The sequence below is a fragment of the Diuraphis noxia genome, unplaced genomic scaffold, assembly GCF_037042655.1.
Source record: "Diuraphis noxia isolate RWA-SAM2 unplaced genomic scaffold, SU_Dnox_SAM2 contig0001, whole genome shotgun sequence".
Classification (NCBI taxonomy): Eukaryota; Metazoa; Arthropoda; class Insecta; order Hemiptera; family Aphididae; genus Diuraphis; species Diuraphis noxia.
In genome coordinates, this window is record NW_028301711.1 from 110,502,283 (window position 1) to 110,523,557 (window position 21,275).

The 21,275-nt window shown below is 31.9% G+C and overlaps 4 protein-coding genes and 2 pseudogenes across 4 annotated transcripts; 2 read left to right on the plus strand and 4 right to left on the minus strand.

Annotated features, from left to right (window-relative positions):
• Positions 1 to 13: 13 nt before the first annotated feature.
• On the minus strand, positions 14 to 2,325 carry LOC149063299 (uncharacterized; annotated as a pseudogene).
• A 14,184-nt stretch (positions 2,326 to 16,509) lies between these two features.
• On the minus strand, positions 16,510 to 17,256 carry LOC149063300 (uncharacterized). The gene has a single exon (XM_089217675.1). The coding sequence runs from the start codon at positions 17,254 to 17,256 to the stop codon at positions 16,510 to 16,512; it is 747 nt and encodes a 248-aa protein (XP_089073801.1).
• A 21-nt stretch (positions 17,257 to 17,277) lies between these two features.
• On the minus strand, positions 17,278 to 18,030 carry LOC149063301 (uncharacterized). Its single transcript, XM_089217263.1, has one exon. The coding sequence runs from the start codon at positions 18,028 to 18,030 to the stop codon at positions 17,278 to 17,280; it is 753 nt and encodes a 250-aa protein (XP_089073389.1).
• A 304-nt stretch (positions 18,031 to 18,334) lies between these two features.
• On the minus strand, positions 18,335 to 18,991 carry LOC149063302 (uncharacterized). The gene has a single exon (XM_089215607.1). It carries the CDS (start codon positions 18,989 to 18,991, stop codon positions 18,335 to 18,337), a length of 657 nt encoding a protein of 218 aa, XP_089071733.1.
• A 48-nt stretch (positions 18,992 to 19,039) lies between these two features.
• LOC149063303 (uncharacterized) lies at positions 19,040 to 19,692 on the plus strand (annotated as a pseudogene).
• Positions 19,693 to 20,309: 617 nt separating this feature from the next.
• Positions 20,310 to 20,856, plus strand: LOC149063304 (uncharacterized). Its single transcript, XM_089217054.1, has one exon. It carries the CDS (start codon positions 20,310 to 20,312, stop codon positions 20,853 to 20,855), a length of 546 nt encoding a protein of 181 aa, XP_089073180.1. The 3' UTR covers position 20,856.
• Positions 20,857 to 21,275: the final 419 nt, after the last annotated feature.

A 21,275-nucleotide genomic window follows, 5' to 3' on the forward strand; every position in this document is an offset into this window, starting at 1 on the left:
TGTTATTGTTAAGGTTTCCCCACTAGTTGTATAGATCCATGCATTTGCATATTTTAATTTATGAAATATATTTTTAGATAATATGATAATACCTGCCTCGCATGAGCTTGGTAGAGTATCCGGATTTTTAAATAACGTTATTTCACATGGTTGGTTTTCCGACTCATGTTGAATAGGTTGAAATTCTGGACAAATTGTAAAAACTTCGGTTTCCTTACATTGAAGTAATTGCGTTTCCGTAAACGTGGTGTATTGCCTACGATTTCTAGTAATACCGATGTATTGGAATTCTGGTTTTAGAATGATACTGTGTTTATAATCTATATTTCCGTTTAATTGTGTTTCTATCGGGTGTGGTATAGGTAAAATCCTGTATAATGTTAATTCTATTTCCGTGATCAAAGGTATTCTAATTAGAAAAACTATTTGATTACCGCTATAAAAAACTGCCATTTTAGTAATTTTGCTTAGTTCATATATCTCGCTCGGTTTTGTACCCATTGGTAAATTAAAATTGAGTGGTAAAACTAACTTAATTTCAGTTAGATGTTTTGCAAGTTCCCGTGGCGTTATAAGCGACGGATGAAGTACCCCCGTTCTAGCTGCGTTTATAATCGCACTGATCGTGGTGGTTTCGTATGCGTATTGTGTTAGTAATGCCGTGAAAATACTGTGTATTCTATTCGTGAGAATCAGAGTTTCTAGTGTGTGTGTATTGTTTGCTAATTCGCTAATCTTTTTATATAACATCCCTTGTTTTTCTTCCAATTCCCCATATAATTTATTTATTTCGACGGCAGCCGTACTTACACCTATTATGGCTGATTTTACTACTGTCGTTTGATTTTTAAGTATATGGATCATATTCTCATTACCAGGGCTCGGAAGTTGTGGCACTAAAAATGGTAATTTTTAGCTCCTTAATAAGCACTAAAAAACTCCAAAATATGCGCTATAAATAGCATGAAAAATCAAAAAATATGCATTTAACTTGAAAAAATTATAATTATAAATTTATTACAAAAAAAAATGAATATACTGTTACATAATTATTATTTATTATACTGTTTTATAAAACGTTTATGTTCATTGACGGTTCAGAGACTGGCTGGACTGGTTGAATTAAAACTGTTAACAAACATGTTAAATTATTTAATTATGTGTGCTTATAATTAAATTAATTCATATATTTACCCTGGGAATTACACTGGATTATTAAATGTTTTTAAATGTTGAGACACGTTATATTTTTTATCAGAATTTACTTTTGTTTCACAAATTTTACAAAATAAAATACTCGAATCAATTTTAAAAATATCGGAACCGAATTCATCAACATAAAAACGAAGGCGATTTAATGTTTTTTTTTCTTTAGGCATTTTTAATTGATATTAAAATACGTATCTAGATTAACGATTTATTTCACGACGACAAGGTTCGACAACGGCGGAATCGGGAGTACTAAAATTAAAACTATAAAGGATAAAGTATATACCATACAGACATATCTGTAATCGTATTTAATTGTTTTGATAATCTATTGCAATGATACAATAAGGGAATAACACTGACGTCACGAACTATTAATACATCGGACCGTCGATGAATTGTAGAACGGTAAAAACATGAAATATTATTCGCTTTATTTCCAATAATTTGAATATTTTTAAAAATATAACCAAATAAAATCGTTATTTTCAACTAAATGTGGTTATTTTCCAAATTATCTGATAATATAACCAAAAATAGCACTAAAAACCTTAAAATGGCAAAATAGCAATAAAAATCATAAATATGCAAAAAATGGCAAAATAAAATTTCGTGTATGACATCAGATAAGTGTGAAACATATTTGTATCTTACTTTGGGTGTTCTAGGACAAACCAAAAAAAATATGCATTTGCCACAACTTCCGAGCCCTGCTCATTACTATGTTCTATCTGACCTATGTGTTCGGTTGTTTCCTTCGTACAGTCGTCATCGCACACTCCGAATAACGTTTTCATAGCCGATCCTATAAGGTTTACTAAACCTCGCTTAGTCCTATGACCTTTCGTAGTCGACTCCCCCTTGCTATCGGACACATATCTGCCTATAGATTCATACATTTGCTCTCGTTGTATAGAGATTTCTTGGAACATCGTTTTCAATATATTATCAAACCGTGAACAGATTTCATATTCCATCAGCGTATCCTTGCAATGGCTGGTCATTGACATAATTTCATTATATAGTTTATCATGCCTAGCATCGTAATTTTCTAATGGTACATATGTTACGAACTCCCACATAGCCCCTTCGATTCTAACTACCCCTCGATTTTCGCAAAACATTGTTGTTTGATTTTTAAATTCTTCTATGGTATACGGAAGTTGTCCTTGACTCATTGTCACTAGTGTTAACCTACGTAATAATATACTTATTAGTACATGTTAGTATACATATGCCTTATATTTAGTAACTTAATTAATTCCTATATTCCCGCCATTATTATTTATTTATTTATTTACTTTATTACTTTTTTTTTCTACTTAATCAATTACTTCCTACAGCGTACCTATTGTACATCTCCATCAATATTTGCTAATTCTACTTCCTTTATTAATTTATTTAGCTACGTGATTAATTTATAGTTTATTTCTTATATTATACTATCTGTTGCCGCCGCAACATAATTATAAGTATAACATAATAGCATTCAATTAATTAACATCGGACAGCGAGGATAGCTGGACACAAACACACACACACTATCACCTGTTGTGATTATAATATTTTATTTTTATACCTATTTAATTGTGTATTGTGAGTTATATAATGCCTATATGTAGATTATGCTCGTTATCGTACGCCGCCGCACGGGCTGCAATAAGAATAATATAATTAACACGGCCGCCGTGACTTTTGTCTTCCTCCGTCCGTCGTCGTGAGCAAACACCGTCGCGGATTTTACTTTTTTTGGTAAAAGGCACGAATAGCCAAAATTTATTATAAATTGTGCGGGTGCGAATCGCCACGTTTCATATTTATTGTAAGACGCAAATCGTCAAACATTATTATTGTGCGTGGGCGCTAATCGCCATCTATATATTATTATTGTGAATTTCGCGGTGCTAATCGCCAACTTATTATATTTATGTGTAAACATCATTCCTTGTTTTTTTTTAATGTAAAATTATATAGCTAGACAGCGGCTGGCCAGTCTGCGCTCCACAAACTGTGAGTTTTACTATTATTATTATTATTCAATTGTTAGGCCAGAAGGCCACCTATTTATTATTTTTCTGTCGTGCCAAAAGGGCCGCATATTTATATTATTATAATTATTGTTTTTATTATATTTATTTAGCTATTGTCCATAAGGGCTATATATATATTCACTATTGTTCTGTCGTGCCACAAGGGCCGTACGTAATTTTATACTTATATTGATTACTTTTGTACGAGCTTCAGCTATTAGAGCTGTACTGATATTATTATTTGAGTTGTTCGTGCGTCGTGCCATAAGGGCCGAGTACTTATATTATAGATTATTCTGTTGGGCCAGAAGGGCCACAATATTATAGTTTAATTTGTCAGCCATAAGGGCGGCACATTTGTATTTGTACCTATATTTATATTGTTTAGCCATAAGGGCTTGATTATATTATAGTATTATTTATACGAGTACCTTGATGTTGCTGTGATTTTATTATATACTTGTGTTACTATTATTATTATTGTGAATTATACAGCAACTCATTTACCAGCAATCGTGTTACCATTTTATTATCACTTGTTTTATTGTACACACCCACATACATACACACATTCATACACAAATACACACAATTCATAACACGCACTACGTAGCTCGACAGTATTTGCCCGGCAATCCCGACCACTGCTGTTCGAGCTATTACACCACTACACACCCAGCTAGTCCTCGCATATTTAAGACCTAGGTGTTAGTGGTGAGCAACAAAGGTGTCCGGAGTGCGCATATTAACAATTATATGCTTCCGGCCCCAACACTATCTTTCGTGTTACTTTCATATTTTATTCAGCATTCTGTTTGTCTCATTTCCTGACCTTCACTTAGCGTTTGTACCATATATCTGTACCTACTTTTATGTACACATCTATAATTACATTTAATAAAAAGTGCTAATAATATAGTCGTCATTAACAATGATCCTGTTAAAACGTAGACCATGTAGTTTAAAAGATTTATATTCCCATTAGTTTTTGCCTTTTTATCGCTCTTTTCTTTCTCTGTATACACAGTTTCGAATATACTATTCGTGTTATTGATACCGTTGTCTTCCGTATTCAAATTATTAATTATTTCATCATCAGATGCGTCGTAAAATTTAGTATGTTTGTGACTGTTCTGCCCAGCGTCCGTGGTTCTTTGTGGTACCTTGATCATAAAACTTGGCGTATATTGCGTGGTCCCCCTCTTTACTCTAGTTGTGGGTGGATTATCGGTCGTAAGTTTAGTGGCATTATCCGTTCGTGTCGTCATAGTAGTGGTCGTCGCGTTGTCTTGCTTAACCAAACTCGTTCCATTAACTGATCTCGTTGCTTCAGCTATTGATAATGTCGAATTGATGATTGATTCTGTCCTTGCTGTTTCATTCATATTATTCGTAGCGGTGGTAGAGTTCAAACTATCAGGTAGGGATCTCTTCTTCACTTCAGTTCCCCCTTGTGCCACTTCTGTTGCTTCTGTAGTCTGTATTTCCATTACCGGTTCCAAATCCAATATGTGGTGCATTAAGTAAAGGTTATTAGCAATAACGGTCATATCCTCTTTACCATCTAAACTCATTATAACCAATACACACTTCCTTTCTAGCACCATCATTCTTGGGTATCTCTTACTCCTACTTCCATGTCATCGCCACTTGACGTAGTACACTTAATTCGCAACTTGTTTAAGTTACACCTCCGTCCATACATATAAGGTATTAATATATCATTATGTTGAGTTTCCGTCACATTTTTGATAACTACGTTACCCGCCGTGTATTTATAATATATTTTAGTTTGCACACTTGACTCGTCCGGAATGTCTGAGTCCCCGTGGGCTGCCATTACGATCATTAATCTATAATAGTACATTTTCTTATTACTATTTTGGGTTTATACCTATTTATTTATGCAAATATCTTCTTTTATTATTATTCCATTTCTTCACTTATTTACTACTTATATCTATATCTAATTTCGCTAATTGCGTACTACTCTATTATTACTTATGTCTATTACTTTTTCTTTATACAATATTTAATTATCTATTTTTTTTTTATTTACTTTATACCATGGTCTCATAGTATTTCTTTACATCGTTCTTATGCACGGTGACCCGCTGTCTACCTCGCGCTATTACCACGTTTTCACTATCTAGTACTTCTAGAATTTCATATGGTCCTTTCCATAACGCGCTCAATTTATTCTTTTGGGTTTTATCTTTAAGTAATATTAGATCTTTTATCCTTAAGTCCTCACTGTGAACCTTTTTATCATAATGATTTTTAGATTTTATTTTCTTTTGTATTAATCTTTCTCTCGCGATTTTATGCGAATCTTGCATTTTCTGTTTTAGATCGAATACATAATCGTCATAATTATACCTAGGTTATGGATTACATTTTAATTTTACTGGTATATCTAAATCTCTTCCATACAACAACGCATACGGTTGGTAATTAGTTGCGGTGTGTTCTGTCGAGTTATATACGAATAGTGCGTAAGCCAGTAACTGATCCCAATTATTTAAATCTTTATCTACGTAATGTCTTAGATATTCGGCTAAAGTTCTATGTGACCTTTCTAAACTACCGTTGGTTTGTGGATGATAAGGACTTGTATTTATTTTGTTAATCTTTAGTAATTTACATACTTCGGAAAAGATTTTGCTAAGAAAATCAGTGCCCTGATCTGTTAAAATCGTTTGAGGTATTCCATGCACGCATACGAACTTAGTAACAAATTCTTTCGCTACCGTATTCGCCGTGTGGTCATGTAACGGGACTCCCAACGAATATTTTGTCAAATCGTCTTGAAAAGTAAGTATGTACTTGAAACCTGACTCAGTTTCTATTAATGGTCCTACAATGTCCATAAATAATTTTTCGAATGGTTTAGAACTTTTCGTAGTGATTACCATGGGACTTCTATGATGTTTGTTAGTAGTTTTATTCGCCTGACATGAAGCACAACCTTTTATGTAATCTTTTACTTCCTGTTTTAAATTTGGCCAGTTAAATTGCCGTTTAATTTTTTTATATGTTCTATGTATTCCTGCGTGACCTCCTAGTAAAGAATCGTGAAATTGTTTAAAAATAACTAATTTTTTCTTCCTTACTGTATTCTAATTTAGTACAGATTATTATCTCGATGTTTGTGTTACGAAATACATATCGTATCATAGATCGAACTTTTGCCCAATCTAAACCGTCTTTCCGCCCTAACTGGTTCATAGCTAACTTAGTTAATGAATGTTTTTCGCAGAAATATTTTAAATTCAATAATGCCAGATGCATATTTTCATACGTCGCTAATTGCTTTTGTTTACTTTTCGTTATCAAAAATATTATATATCTATCGTCCGTTTTAAATTTTACAACGCCCCCGATATCCTTATTCGATTTTAGCGTTTTATCCTTTCCGAATCTTTGTTTTAGTTCGTAATTTATTCCTGACCTAAAATTATAATACTTTTCTATTTCTGACACTATATTGTATTCATTTGGTGACTCTATTAGTTCACCGTGTACCTCTTTCACGTTTCTATTGGTTATTATCATAGTTTCCGATTTTTCAAGAAAGTTTGCGTAACTTTCATCTTTTATTTCTTTAATATTATACATTCGACTTAACGTGTCTACATTCGCGTTTTGTACATCTGGTTTATACCTAATTTCATATGTATATTGTTCCAATTCGATTCTCCACCTTGCTAATTTAGATAAAGGATCTTTTAAGTTAAACAACCAAGATAATGGTCGATGATCTGTAAGAATCGTGAACTTTCTACCGTAGAGATATGGTCTGAAATGTTTAACCCCAAATATAATTGCCAAACATTCTAATTCCGTTGTTGAATAATTCGCTTCCGACTGACTCAACGTCCTAGACGCGTATGATATAGGTAGATCGCTCCCTATCTTTCCCTGTGATAATATTGCTCCTAGCGCTTTCCCACTCGCGTCGGTCGTAAGTATAAATTCTTTCGTAAAATCTGGGTATTGCAAAATTGGTTCTGAACAAAGTAATGTTTTTAATTTATCAAACGCTTGTTGACAATCATCGTCCCAATCGAACTTTACATCTTTCTTTAACAACCTAGTCATCGGTCTAGCTATCGAACTATAATTTTCTATAAACTTCCGGTAATATCCACTAAGTCCTAGAAAACTTTTTATTTGTTTTACATTCTTTGGTATTGGAAAATCTAGAACTGCAGTAACTTTCTTTGGGTCTGGTTTAATTCCATGTTCCGAAATTATATGTCCTAGGAACAGGCATTCTCGTTTTAGAAATTCACATTTGTCTGGTTCTATTTTTAGATTATGTATACGTAATCTTTCGAATACGCTAATTAATTTATTGTTATGGTCACTTAAGTTTTTCGCGTATATTATTATGTCATCTAAGTAAACTAAACACTTTACTCCAATTAGTCCCGATAAAACGTTTGCCATCATACGTGCGAACGTACTGGGTGCTGACGCCAATCCCATCACTAATCGCTTGAAATGGTAATGACCTTGACCTGTTGAAAAGGCCGTAAGCTCTCTAGAATCTTTTGCTAAAGGTACCTGATGGTATCCCGCTCGAAGGTCGAGTAGAGTGAAAAGCTGACATTGACCTAGTTGGTCTAGAATCTCTGTGATATTCGGTAAAGGGTGGAATTCGTTTAAGGTAACATTATTTAATGCCCTGAAATCTATAACTACTCGAAATTTTTCCTTCCCCGACGCGTCTGCCTTCTTTTTCACTAATAAGAGTGGTGCGTTAAACGGACTCATACTCCGTTCTATGATATCGTTTTCTTCCATTTTCGCAAGTTCTGCCTCAATTATAGGTAACTGCGCATGCGGTAGCCTATATGGTTTTCGATGAACTGGGGCTTGGTCAACAGGTAATTTAATTACGTGTTCTGCCGCTGTTGTCATAGTTAAATAATCGTTCTCTAAATAAAATATGTCGGCATATTGCTCACAAATTTTTATTATCGTTTCGCGTTCTTCTGTATTTAAATGGTCACTCCTAATAAGACTTTTTATTTTATCTACGCGTGCATTATCATGAACTATATTTTTTATTTCGTGATTATCTGTATCCACGTCATATTCATATGATATTTTATTAATCTGCGCTAATTTCACTTCCTGTGCTACTTCTGATATGTTTAATACACTAACTGTAATCTTGCCATTTTTAACCGTATTATATATATTTGCGCAATACACATCCTCTGATAATTGTTGTTTATTTATTAAAATATTTTTATTTTCCATATCGGGATCTGCAATCGGTATGCAAACCACCGTTTCCGTTCGCGGTTTTAATGTGAAACATATTTTATTTTCGTTAAAGTCATTTTTATCTTTTATTGTTAATGTACTATTTGCGATATCGATTATAGCGTTATTTTCTATCAGAAATTTCTGTCCTAGTATTCCGTCCTTATCGACCGGAAACTGTTTATCTACTACAAAAAAGTCAGTTTTAAATTCGTTTTTATCTATTATTAATGTAATTATTGTACGTCCAATTGTAGGAACTATTTTTTCGTTTATGCCTTTTAGATAAATTTTCTCATTTTCATTTATTATCGTGTTGTTAGCTAATTTATTTATTTTTATTAAATTTAAATCACTACCCGTGTCTAATAGTAATTGAACGTTTTCTGTATTAAAACTAGGTGATTGTAACATTATATGATTTTGAATTATAGCTGTTGAAATGCGTAAGCATCGCTCTGTGAGGGTTCTGAATCGATTATTTGATGTACCAATCTCACCCCACTCGAGGTTGGCATCTGAGCGTTTCCCGACGAATTTGCGTTATTCCTATCGTTTCGCTGTTTTGTGTAACAACTCGAAATTTCGTGTCCTCTTTTATTGCAATAGGTGCAACTCAGTGGTTCCACGTTATTATTACTATTGTTGTTTCTACGCGGATTGAAATTTGGAATTTGTTGTCTATTCATATTAATGTTTTGTCTCAGATTTTGACCTGCCTGCCTACAGTCTCGTGCGAAATGATTTGTGCCGCCACAGATATAACATCCTGCGTTATTTGGTGATATCCTGTTTTGATTATTATTACGCTGATTAAAATTGCTCTGGTTTTGTCTTCCGTTATTATATCCGTTCCGATTAAAATTTTTATCGAATGTATTATTATATACGTTATTATTAGTTCGCCTATTAGAATCGTTATACCCGTTGTTATAATTATTGTATCTATTATTTCCGCGATTAAAATTTTGTTTGTTACTATTATTATCATTTCCTTGTTTCCTAAACTTATTTTCAAGTACATTTCTCCCGTTTAAATCTTGTCTTTCCAAGTTTTTCCGTAATTTTTCTACATCTAAATTAGCGTTATATTCGGTTTCTTCGTCTTTCGCTACCTGCATAGCATCCTCTAAAGTTTTTGGATCCCTAGCTTTTAGTGCAAGATTTAAATGTTTCGGTAACCCGTTAACAAAAATTATTAATGCCTGATTTTTAAGTTGACTTTTATAGATTTTGGCTTCGGCTTCATTTAATTTCTCTGTTGTAATTGTACATAATTTATAATAGATTTCTTCGATTCGACTCGCGTACTCCGCGACGCATTCGTTTTCTTTCATACGCGCAAAGTGTAACCCTAAAGTCAGTGTCCTCTCAGATGACTTATGTTCAAAAGCTCCCTTTAAAATTGACTTTATACTATTCCATGTACTAGTCTCGCGGTATTTACATGCTTCTAAAGCATTTCCGGCTAACTTCGAATTTATTACTTTAACTAACAAGTCTAATTTATCCTTATCTACTGCTTTTACAACAATATCACACGTATTAATAAATTCCGCGACATTATTCGCGCCCGTACATATCGGTATAAGGGACGTAGCTTTATCGAATTCCATTTCTAGTGTAGCGTTACTAACTTTTCTGGTTCGTTTTTCTGCGACTAATTCCGTGTGTACTACCCCCGGATCAGATCGAGTTCCTCCTCTTCTAGGTAAACTACTCGGTGTTTCAATTAAATCTACCCAAGCTATTCCCTTAGCTGTTCTTAAATACCTATCTTGGTCAGAATATTGTGGACTCGGGTATTCAATTGTTTTATTCAAATCGATTAACTCCTCGATTTTTACTATATTTGTTTCGGCAGCTACTACGCTAGCACCGCTTGCCTCTCCTACCTGTACGCCTATGTCCGCAGTACTATCGTTATTTATTTCCGTTAAATTCCCTGTCGGATTCTCTGACGTATCTCCCAAATTTTTATTCATCAATGTATATTTTATTCATTTAGTAAAATTATTTATTTTATGTACCTAAAATTTAAATACCTAAATTGTATTCTAATTTCGCTAACTATTCTATCACTATTTATTTAATAACCACTATTTATTATTAATTCTATAACTGTTCAAAATATTTATTTTGAAATTCTTAAATTAATTACCTACTAATAGTAACTATAATATTTATTACCCAATACTCCAATATTCACTACGATTTATTTCTCACTAATTTATTTAATATAATGCTTATTCTAGGGCCCCTAAGCTACTCTATTATATATCTTTTCTCAATTACACTTTATTCAATTTTACTCTTTAGTATTTCTCTTTTAATTCAACTTATATATGTATGTGCGCACATTTATTTCAAATATTTATTCACTTATTTATTTCTTCTTTTTAAAACTCAATTATCCATTTATATCAATATTTCTCAAAATCACAAAAACTATGGTTTAACTACCATTTAATAAACTCTCAATTATTTTTTTAACTCAATATCTCTTTATTTCAATTCAATCTATTATATGACATTGCATTATATGACATTACGCGCGTAATTCCAATTATATATATACTCTTTATTATTTTCTCAATTATATTATATTCACTTTTATATCTCAAAATTATTCTCATTTATTTTCACTTATATTCATTTCATATTAATTTATACCACAAAATTATTCTCATATAACATTTATTTAAATTCACTTTATACTCATTTATTCTCTTTATAACACTTTTATCGGTACATATACCCTTTATATACTCAAAATTATCCTACACTTTTATACATTACCTACCATATTATTTCTTTAAGTAGATAACATATATATATTTCTCAAAATTTTCCTACACTTTTATACATTACCTACCATATTATTTCTTTAAGTAGATAATATATATATATATACACCTTCACAATAAATTTTATACGATGGTCCTAACAGATCCAAAGGAGACGTGACAGAGCCTTATAATTAAAATTCCTACATAAATAAGTACCCCAAAACTTAAATTACAACTCACAATACTGTCACTGCTTGAGTTGCTTCCATTGTTGCTCTTGTTGTTGTCCTGACTGCTTTAGCTGCTTGCTACGTAGATTCTCTTTTTCCCGGAGTTGCTGGAAGGTGATCAGTCCTCCAAACGTGACTCTTGGGTGAGTTGCCTCCGTGAAGTTGAAAACAAAAAATTTTCAGCTTCCCGTTGATGGAAAATCCTACCGACTGCGCCAAATTTGTAGCGTCCCAGCATACAGGAGGACAAACGACTGGTGTTGAGGTAGATGGATTGGGTGTAATAAGTATAACAACTTAATTTATGATTAATTTATTAGATATTTATTTGATTACTATGTAAATAAAACACTTTTACTGCACAAAATGATTTGGTTGTAAAATATTCTAAGTCCGAATAATTAAATTGGACTGGTGTCTGGCGTGAAGGTGCTTGTTCTGACTCTGGTGGCTCACGTCTGAATTGGGTCTAATCGGGGCTCTCCTATATAGTCCAGATAGTCCTACTCTTTGCATTTCCTCTCCTATCGATAAGATACGTATGTGTCCATGGCCGAGTCGTGCAAAAGCGTACGCGTGTATTATTTTAATATCGCAGCTTCCCACGCCCATGCGATCGGTCGGCCACATCCTGGTTATTCGCGATACGTAATCTCCATAACCCGACGACATTAATCATATCTCTAGATACGCCTGTCAATACTACGATTTCATATTTAATATTTCGTATATCTAATTACTATAGTAATATTTTGGAAAGGCTAGAAGTTTGGCCTTCGATATAACTATTGATGTCCTACACAATAGAATTGGTTGGCGAATTCATACGCCCCAGGGTCACTTATACATATCTACGTGTATATGCGTGTTTAGATGTCTCAGCGGGACGTCAGTACATAGCAGGTATTACGGTGATCGAGATACTATAATAGGATCTAATTTATTTATAAACTATTTATTTATTGAAGATTTCGATACATTGTCTCACAAAAAATGGTTGAGTAATTTTATCATAGATATATGTATACGTATAATGATATCTATGCGAACACCGACAGAAACATAAAATCGTTATCATGTGAATTGGTTGTAAACTTTTTTAATTCGAAAAATAAAATCTACACAATTCCAAATGAAACTATGACAACAGTCGATAAATATAGCTTACTGATATTGCCAATCAACATCAACGAGAATCACTGGATAGTTGCATTTTTAGATTATTCAAAATCAACTTGCATGATAATGGACACCATGAAACCGTACTATAAAAACAATAATCATTTTAACATTATAATTTCGGTTGTGTCTAACACGTGTAAATTTATTTCCGAAGATGGTAAAGAAACCGTACAATTTCCAACACTGACCCATATACCGTGTACCGAAAAAGACGTACCATCGCAAAAAAACACATATGATTGTGGTGTATACATTCTTTATTATATAAAAACTATAGTTAATAAAGGAGTATTTTACAAATATTTTGATCCGACAAAGTTTAGACTAATGATGAAAAATTACGTAATACAAAACTCTAAGAAAATGACAGATATATGTCTTTATTGTGGAGAGCTTAAAAATAAACACATAAATACTAGTTGGATACACTGTGCATATTGTTGCCGGTGGATTAATATACAATGTATACCACCAAAAGATCGTTTGAACAATTACCACAACAGCTGCTTCAAATGCTTGCTATGTGATAATGATAAAACTGCCGGAACACTGGTTTCAAGCAAAAAAAATAGCTAGCACCCACACCGTACAACATTTTTTATCGTTATTCTAAATACATTATATTATAGCGCGTTTTTCGGTATATTATTATTTTCTAGAAAACCTATACCTATACGAAGTCTACCCGAAGAAATACGAGGGAGGTAGAGCTGGGTGGATTACGTCACAAGGATTTTTTTGTAAAAAAATTTCGACATGGGTTCGAAATCCGGTTCGACGGTATGTTTTTTTAACGTTTTCATTTTCATGTGGGTAATTTATGTTTTTTTTTACAGCAATAGTCCGTCAGCAATAGTCAGCAATAGTCCGTGTTCCCGAGGTGAGAAACAATTACCCGATAAAGGGATATATAACAACTACCCACTACGTACTACGCATCATTCTGTTCTGCGTTTCACTTCGGTATGTATGTGTTTTGTGTTTCCATATCAAGTGTTTCAACAGTATAGTTAACATGTCCAACAGTATATCCGTTTTTGTGTACTTTGCTTTTTATGGATTTATTAGTACAAAGAATTTTAAGAAATCCAACACGTCAGATGAGATTTTAACGTTTGCGAAATTGATATCGATTCATGGCGAAGATGTGTAATTATTTCAATTTTTTTATTTTTAGTTTTTTTTTTAAATTAATTTTTGGTGTCTTATGTTGAAATAGAATTCACACGATTCGTTCAGAAAACGATGCAATTATCGCACGAGAAGAACTCGAGAACAACAGTGGTCGAGATGATTCAGACATTGAGGAAGTTAACGAAGACGATGATAGATCTGAAACACATTCACCTGATATCACCCAAAGTCAATCTGCTGATTCTTGTGTTTTAGCGTCACTCTTGGGTTGTCTGTACAATCCGATTAGGTGGGTTGGATGTTATAATTTCCTCGACCGTATCAAGTTCGATAATCGTATTTTACAACTCGTCGAAAATTTAACAGCTCGGTATTTCTTTACTTCTAAATTGGATTGGATAACCTCAACCGAATACTATAAATATAGATTTGAAGTCGACGGTGTGATCATTAGACGGATAACAAACATACCGATTACCATCGCATTGGATGCCTCTCGATGTTTCAATGAAATTGATATAATACGATCTAATTTTTTCTGTTATACTTATGATGAAATTTATTACATACTTTGTATTTTGAAAAAAAATTAAATGAAACAGAACGATTACATCTGTTGGTATTATGAAACTGTAACTTATCGCGAGCTCGGCAGTGACACTGAAGTAGTAAGATATTTCTGTAGAGATTATTCTTGTAAAAATATTTTTATCAATAACAATATATCAACTATTGAAGTGTTAGCGAGTACTCAAAGGTATCGTATAAAATGTATAAATTATACATACGCATTATTGGATGTGCTATCGAAATTTAAAAAATGTCATTACTGTGGAAAATTTATACTACTGTGGTTGGGTGAAAAAGATAAAGATATTTTAACCATTTAACGAGCAATAGTTTCCCACCTCGGGAACACGGACAATTATTGTCGACGTCGCTATGATTTGAATTGAAAAAAATATAATATACACCAGTAGTATGTATTTGTATGTTCTAAACACCTTTTTTACAGGGAGATTTCATTAGTTCAAGGGGGCATTTCTACATGCTCCACCGTGAAAAAGCTCAATATTTTTTAGACAAAATTTTATGTTAACTCAGATTTTCCGTGTAACACATATATTGTTCACCTATGGTAACCCCTCACATTAAAGTATTTACTGTGTACAAACCAATTTTTTTTTTTTTTTTTTTTTTTTTTTTTTTTTACCAAAATTAGTTGTAAACTGAAATAATTATTTCAAGTAAAGAACATAAATTATTTAATATACTTTTTTTATTATTATAAATAAAATTACACAAGTTTTCTTACTTCTCTAGTAAAAGGTACATATTCTACAATACGATCATGAATTAATAAACAATAAGCAGTTACACCTGTAAGGGATTCCGATGCTTCAATTTCCAATTGAACATCCACTGCTGAGGCTGTTGCCGAATCATTCTGTTTTGAAGTATCAATAACTATGATGGGTGCGTTTGATAGAAAAGTAGATGGACTCAATATAGGGTTCCGTATACTTTTTTCATAGTACGATTCTTGAAATGATGTATACATATCATATAATAATGTAAAATTATTTTTTGAAAAATCTAAATTCAAATTATCATACGGATATGCAATCGAGTTTAGAAATACTTTAACGTTCGTTAGACTACAATGGTCGAATATACTACAATCTTTTGTTATTGTATTTTTACGACCTTTTTGTAATCCAATTATAATAAATCGTGGTTTTTCTAATTTTGAAGCGGTTTTCAAGTTCCATACTACTTTTTTAGTAGTTCCGAGTTCAGGATATTCAAAAGTTTCGAAAGATCTAAAAGGAATAAACAAACTTTTTTCTTTTTCTACAAGTTTCAATAACTTTAACCTTTCTTCATCATCAACAGTAATATGCGGAACCTTCCAGACTATTTTATTTAATACAACTTTACCTAAAGCAGCAACTACATCACTTTTAAGGCTTAACGCATTTAAATCAGTATGACTTCGAGTTAATATTAATTCCAATCTTGAATTTACTAATATTTTTTTATAATCTTCAAACAGACCTAACCAATATTTCAATGGAATGCAAGCACTGAATTCACCTTTATCGTTTGTTATTTGTGATCCATTTTTAAAATTCCAGCCAGAATTTTCGTAACAATTATAGTTATCTGGTGTACAAGATAAGAATCCTTTCAGCGAGCTTGTGATTCCAAGAACACGTGTGCTATCTACTTCTATTCCATTTATTTCTAATCGAATTTGTTCAAAGAGGTATGAATAACCATTATTACACAGTTTCACTTTATCAGGATCAGATATTATTCCTTCTAAATAAATAAAGCTCTCATGTAGATACGGATAAACATCTGTTTGCTGTACTGATATCCGTATTTCATCATTATTATTAAACGATGTTGTGTACGGTGTATATGAATGATATTCAATTTTCGTTATTTTAGAATCCGTCTCGTACCGTGAACTTATATCTAAAATATCACTTTCAGGCATTCTGTTTTAATTGATAACCTAGAGCTTGCAAAATTTTTTTATTTTTCAACGTCAATTTTTTTACTTTATTTTATGTTACCGATACCACTTTAGTCTTATGACTAGTTGAACTGATCCGAAGTAGCGGATTTATATTGAATTTTAATCCCATATCAAGATCCGTAACGTTTAATATGTAACACGATTGTCAATGCCTCACCAAAATTATCAATCGGATTATGATCTTGATCAACTAGCTGAACGGTTATCGAATCAATATTTGTTTTATTCAATTTGTAATATACTAAATTTAGCGGTGACTGAATTACTTTAGATCCTGTCCTTCCACTCGGGAAAAACTCGTAAATCGAATGACTTTGAAGATGGTTGCTGAATGATCCTTGAGCTATATTACACAATACTTTTATAGAATTAATTGTGTTTAAATTTACTGCTTTTTCCGATCGATGAATTGCATACTCTGATTTATATTGTCTTTTTTCAAAACCGAATACAGGTGCCATACTATATGGAATCTCAAAGTGTAGTATCCCATTACATTTTATATACGATCTGAAATCATTAGGATCAACCGAAATTTCGAATCTTAATTTGGTTAAGTTTTCACTATTATAGACATATATTTGCTTCTTAATTCGTTGATTAATATCTTCAATTTCATAACATCCCTCTTCCAATTTAATATGACACATCATAGGCATCATATCATTATTGTTTTCATCGTCAACTATTTCTATAGAAAATGTATTATTATTTTCATTAATATTTGGGAATGAATTAAATGACTGTAAACATAACAAAGCAATTTCTGAGTCTTCGTAAAGGTTTATAGGCGGAAAATAATTTGCAGATAATATGGTTTTGTCCCCGGTTAAACTTAAAGTGACTGACTCGTACATCCTAATATCTGAGATATAAATTTAATAATGAAGCTCGTGGCGTTTAATATGTAGAACAACTGTCAATGTCTCGTTAAAATCGTCAATTGGGTTATTGGTTTGGTCAACTAACTTAACAGTTATTGAATTAATATCTGTTTTGTTTAATCTGTAATATATAAGGTTTGACGGAGATTGAACAACCTTTGTTCCTGTTCTCCCAATCGGGAAAAACTCATATATCGAATGACTTTGAAGTTGGTTATTGAATGACCCATGTGCTATATTACACAATACTTTTATAGAATTAATCGTGTTTAAATTGGCCGCTTTATCCGATCGACGATCTTCATGAAACGGTCCACATTGTATCTTTTTAAACCCAAAAACAGGTGCTATACTATATGGAATATCGAACCTCAGTAGTCCATTGCATTTTATATACGTTCTAAAATCAACAGGATCAATACGTACACTGCATGTTATCTGTGTTCCATAGTCTTTATTAACTCGGAGTAACTCTTTTGCAATATAATTGTTAATATCTTCTATTTCATAGCATCCATCTTTCAAACTAAATTCAAAAATGCAATATTTTATGTTATGTTTCTTTGAAGGAATTACTTCTATTTTCAGTCGGTTATTAATTGGATTTATAATATTTGGAAATGAATTGAACGTTTGCAAAGATAACAAAGCTATTTCTGAATCCTCGTAAACGTTTAGAGATGGAAAATAATTTGCAGTCAATTCAGTCGATTTTCCAGTTAAAGTAAGTGTAATAGATTCATGCATTGTAAAAATTCAAGACATAAATGCCCACAGTTGAATGTATTGAAGTCTTGATAGTTAGAATAGTTATAAACTATTTTAAACTTTTTAAAATAACGTTGTAATTCAATTGGTGGAGGTAAATCACCAAAGCTATCAAAATATATCACTATATCTTTATTTTTATGAAACGCTACCCAATGGCTCCCATCGCCTGAAGATATGTCCAAGTTTAATATACCACATTCATTTACATACGGTTTTTTAGGTAAGTTATCACGTGAAAACACTCCACGGAAATGATTGATTTTCAACTTAGTTATACATTTTATAATATCTTCTGACGAAAGTGGTCTGTCAGGTTCCATACCTTGTTTTTGTTTAAATTTAGACCACTACCCTTTTTTCTTTTTGAATTTTGAATTGCATTATACACACTAGCACCTCCAGACATTAAGCTACCAAGTGCTGACAATCCCGCAAATATAGGTATTAAGGGAATTACACCTCCTGTTTGTCTCGGTGGTAAAATCAGTCTTTTGCTACCATTTTTTTTCTTAGACATTCTTTTTTTCTTTACTGCTATCATGAGATTTTTTATTTTTGTAGCACGTTTCTTTTTATAACCCATTCCTATTTTTCTTTTAGCTTCCATCGCGTTTGTTACCGCGTACGCTACCAATTTCTCTTTTCTAGGAGTGTCTTTTGCTTTAAATCTTTCCCAGGCACGATTTTCTAACACTTTATCAGCTTTATGTCTATCGTCTAAATTTTTACTCGCTGCATACACAATATCGTGATCACGACAAGCAGCTTCCAATGGGTTTATTCCTTTGTCACCGCGATCTAGTCTCTTTTTCAATTTCGTACCTGGCCCACAAAACTGATAACCTGGAACATGGGATTCAAACGGAAGACTATTTATAAGAGAGTTTACAATACCTTTACCAGTCTTTTTCGATTTACACTTTCGAGTTGAACGCATCATCAATAACTGAATATAAAATAAAAATCTTCGAGTATTTATAAGAAAATGAATTTAATTGAACAGAAAGATAAATTAGAAATAATAAACGTAGATGTACAAATATCAAAAAAACCATCAAGACATGGTTCGTTATTACCTGATACTATACGTGCTATATTAGTTGGTCCTAGTGGATCGGGTAAAACAAATATAATGTACAATCTAATCACACATGAAAATGGGTTAAGATTTGAAAATATCTATTTATACTCTAAAACCTCTAATCAAGAAAAATATGTTTTGTTAAAAAAAATAATGGATGATATACAAGGTGCTAATTTGTTCATATTTACAAACGCAGATAAAGTTATAAAACCAAACTTAACCAAGAAAAATTCTATTATAATTTTTGATGATGTAATATGTGATTCACAGTCTGTTATTAGAGAATACTTTAGCATCTGTAGACATTCAGGTGCTAGCTCTGTATTTTATTTAGCACAAACATATTCTAAAATACCAAAACAGTTGGTAAGAGATAACTCAAACTTTTTAATAATTCTGAAACAAGATGGTATGAATTTACGTCATATATTCAATGATCATTCGTCGACAGATATGGATTTCTCAGAATTTCGGAAAATTTCGGAAAATTTCTCATTTATGTTGGAATCAAAGTGATTATGGGTTTATGGTTATTGATAAAACTCGAGAAATGAATGAAGGAAGATATAGATGTGGTTTTCATACGTTTATTAAAATAAAATAATTATATATAATATATATATATATATAATGTAACATTGTTATTATCTACATAGTCTTACCAGTGGTCATACGATACAGTAATATTGAGTTTATTATTTACTATGAACAAAGAAAAGGTTTTGCTGAAAAAATTAATAATATCAAAAAAAAAAATATATTAAACGAAAAATAATGGAAATGAAACGTGGTATTATAGATTCAGAACTATTTCCGTGAAACATTTAAACCAATAACTGAACCACTCAGTACAAAAATAGAAAAATATACATCGTGTAACTTACAACTAGCTGATTATAAAAATGCAGAAACCTCATACACTAGTGGTGAAAATGAAGATGATGAATTAAATTCAACATTTGTAAATTTTTTTGAACGTCCTAAATCACAACGTTATGATAAATCTTATGGTTTACATTATGGTAGAACTAGTGATTCTTACAAAATAGGAGATTACTCTGTAACTTTTAGCCATGGTAACTTACAGCTGCTTAATAAATACTACCCATGGACATTAGGACTACAGTCTTTATTATGTGAGAAAGAACCAAAAAATACAACTATACAAGATATGGAATCTTATTACGATATTTTGAAAACTTCTCGAGTTCATTTAAAAGCGGATGGGAAACCAAAAACCTCAAAGTTTCATAAATGGGCGACCGTTGTAAAACCTCTCTACGAAAGAATGAAAAATGAAGAAAAACAGATAAACGAAGAAATAGTTAAAATTAATAACTCTAGAGCTCCTCGGATAAGCTTTAAAGAATTAAACGAACATTTATCTAGTTCGAGTGCTAAACGTAGTAATGTTCATAATAATACAACCATAACAAATGAACCATTTGATTTTAACCCTACAGCAAACAGTTCTATGTCTGTAGATCCTCCAGTTGAAAAGATGTTTAATTTTACTGCATCACCACATGCTAAGAAAGGTTCTGGTTTATATAAAGATGTAATACCTCAAACACAGTTAGTTTATTATGATGATCCAAATGAATTAGTAACTAGATTAAATCTTTTAACATCATCACAAAGAGTTGGTAATACTGGCGTTAGTAATGAAATCATATCTATTTTAGAAGAATTACGTGAGAGGAATATTATAGTATAATGACAACCTTAGAGAATATAGCTAATGAGCTACATCGACCAGCGAGAAAAATATTTCCTAGACGTAGCGTAGTTACACGGTTTAAAGATGATCTCTGGCAAGCTGATTTAATAGACATGCAGTCACATTCTAGACAAAATAAAGGTTTTAAATTCATTTTAATCATAATTGATACATTTACCAAGTATGTATGGGTAGAAGCACTAAAAAATAAAACAGCGGAGGAATGTACAAAAGCTATGTATAATATATTGAAAAAAGCTAATCCAAAATTGTTACAGACAGATAATGGTACAGAATTTTATAATAATCAATTTCAAGATTTAATGAAAAAATATAAAATTAAACATTATAGTTCATTCAGTGTCATTAAGTGTTCAATTTGTGAACGTATAATACAAACTCTTAAAAATAAAATAT